The sequence below is a fragment of the Kryptolebias marmoratus genome, linkage group LG2 (assembly GCF_001649575.2).
Source record: "Kryptolebias marmoratus isolate JLee-2015 linkage group LG2, ASM164957v2, whole genome shotgun sequence".
Taxonomy (NCBI): domain Eukaryota; kingdom Metazoa; phylum Chordata; class Actinopteri; order Cyprinodontiformes; family Rivulidae; genus Kryptolebias; species Kryptolebias marmoratus.
This window is the reverse complement of record NC_051431.1, coordinates 30,854,665-30,856,959: the sequence shown is the minus strand read 5'-3', so window position 1 is coordinate 30,856,959 and position 2,295 is coordinate 30,854,665. Positions and strand designations below refer to the sequence as shown.

The 2,295-nt window shown below is 45.1% G+C and overlaps 1 protein-coding gene across 4 annotated transcripts in view; it reads right to left on the bottom strand.

Annotated features, from left to right (window-relative positions):
* The window catches only part of LOC108246542 (unconventional myosin-Ic), a 90,000-nt gene that overhangs the window by 6,805 nt on the left and 80,900 nt on the right, over positions 1-2,295 (bottom strand). For all 4 annotated transcript variants that reach the window (XM_025010078.2, XM_017434147.3, XM_017434146.3 and 1 more), the window contains exons 25-30: positions 999-1,082; positions 817-910; positions 679-734; positions 469-604; positions 316-386; positions 121-218 (exon numbers count right to left, since the gene is read on the bottom strand). In XM_025010078.2, coding sequence (XP_024865846.1) covers positions 121-218; positions 316-386; positions 469-604; positions 679-734; positions 817-910; positions 999-1,082 — 539 coding nt within the window. The remainder of the gene's footprint in view (positions 1-120; positions 219-315; positions 387-468; positions 605-678; positions 735-816; positions 911-998; positions 1,083-2,295) is intronic.

Below are 2,295 nucleotides of genomic sequence, written 5' to 3'. Positions count from 1 at the left end.
GGGCGGGCGGTTAGGCAGGCGGGCAGGCGGGCAGGCGGGCAGGCAGGAAGGCAGTCAGTCGATGGTGTCAACATGTTATTGTCAGGTGTGAACTGGTCCTGTGTCTGCTCTCCTTCTCACCTGCCCTGGTTGATGTTGATGCTGTTGACTTTGTCGGCACAGATGGCGATCTTGGTCAAAGTTTCGATCACATGGTCACTCTGCAGAACGACATCACCCTGAGAGAAAAACAGACAGAGATAGTGAACAAATACCCTGACACAAAGCTACATGAAAACTTGCAGGGACACGTTTGTAACTCGTCTTTAGCTTCACCTTTTGTTTGTTGTCGTCACTGGGCACGTGCAGGACAAACAAGCCATCACTGAGAGAGCTCACTGAGACACCTACAGAGGAAAAATGGAAGTGTGACCAGAGCAGCTTTAAAGTGACTACAGCCAAAACATTCCATTTGTTTGAACCTCGTACCTTTCAGGGCATCGTAGGTGATGCGCTGCTTGAGTTTGCCCTCCTCGATGATGACGGCACTGTTGGCGGTGAGCAGCAGCTGGCGGGACCGAGGCTTGTAGCCCTTCCTGTCATACTTGGTTACTGGCACGGCGTACTGTGAGCAGAACGAATACGTATCAGCACACTGTTCAGGCTGAACTCATGCACAACCATGAAAGCTTCTCTAACCTTCATCTTTTCACTCCCCAGAGCCTGCACGACCTTTGGGTTGAGGTCCTCTCCATCTGATCAGAAACAAACATATGAAATGACTTTAAGGCACACAGTAAGAAAAGCTGTTTGATGGGAAACATGTTGGAGTCTTACTGAGCCTGGTGTCCACAAACAGCTTGGGCACGCTTTGTGGGTAGTTGTCCTTCTTATCCTTGAAAATCTCACTAGCAATCATTTTCTGCTCCAACTATTCAAAGCAGAATGAAGACTGACATGAATGAAGAACAATCAGATTTTAAAATGCACGTATCAAGCAGCAACAGGACATCTCTTACCTGGTGTTTCCACTCGGGATTGATCTTCTTGCAGTAACTCCACACCATGTTCTGCATGCACATCTTACGCAGAAGTTTTGATGCCTAAAGACACAGACGACCTTTTCACTGTGCTTTTAATAACTAAACACTTCAAATTTATTCTAAGACATTAATGCAATTTATCCTTACAAGATGTGTAAGAAGTGTTTGTCTTCTTCCAAATAACCTTTATGTTAATATAGAGTAAGAAGACCACAATTTAAAGTTACTGTAATAACACAAGATATGGCTGAGGAAGAAGAGGGTACTGCAGTCCTAACCAGTCCCTAACAGAGATCATGTGCCCATGGAACTTCTTACACGCCCACACCTCCACCTTACTCTCCCCTTAATGAGACGGCAAAACATTTAACATGGCTGCTACCACTAGTCATAAGGACTACAACAAAACAATATCATCATAAAATAAAGGCTGATGGCCTCAACAAGGCAACTTGCTACCTACCAAAAGATGCATAGACTAAGGACATAAAAATTTAAATCAGAAATCATATTTCCTGATACAAAGGTTTGCAGAACAAAGCGTGCAGAACAAAGCTGGACTGTAAAGTAAGGTTTGTTCTTGAGTTTGAAGTAATGAGAACTCATTCTACAACAGATACGTTTGTACAAAAAGGTTTTTTTTGCAACAGATTTTTCGTGTACCTGAAGTGGGCTGGTACTCTCCGGTACTCAGTACAGGCCCTTCGATAATTCTGTTCTTGGTGTATCATAATGTTTTATAGCTCACCACCACTTCTCATAAACCTGCTGGTACTACAACATTACACCCAGGACATCAGCTGACACCTGCTTCACACTCCTTCTGATTTGGTCAAATATAGAGATGCACGACTCATGAGGAGCCAATCAGAGGCGCAGCTGGGTGAGTACTGAGGACCGTAGTATATCCAGTCTGTACACAAAGAGGAGGATCGTGGACTTCCGGTTATGGCGTAGAGGTGAGCGGATGCGTTGAACCTGGGCTCCCAACTGGTCGGCTAAATTTCCTTTGCCAGAGAAGAATCAACCCTCTAAGAACATTTAATTTATAATGAAAAGGGCAAAGGCGTTAAAAAGTGACGTTAGACCAAAACCTACACAAGAAACGGGCAAGAAAACCCTTAAAGAAGTGGTCGACGACGGCGAATGTGAGCAACACGTGGCTATGGACGGGCTTCAAGCTAGCATCGGAGCTGTGCACAAAGAAATAGTAGCCATCCGTGGAGACATGAAAGAAGAGCTGGGCCGCTTTCGCGACAACTTCTCCGCTGAT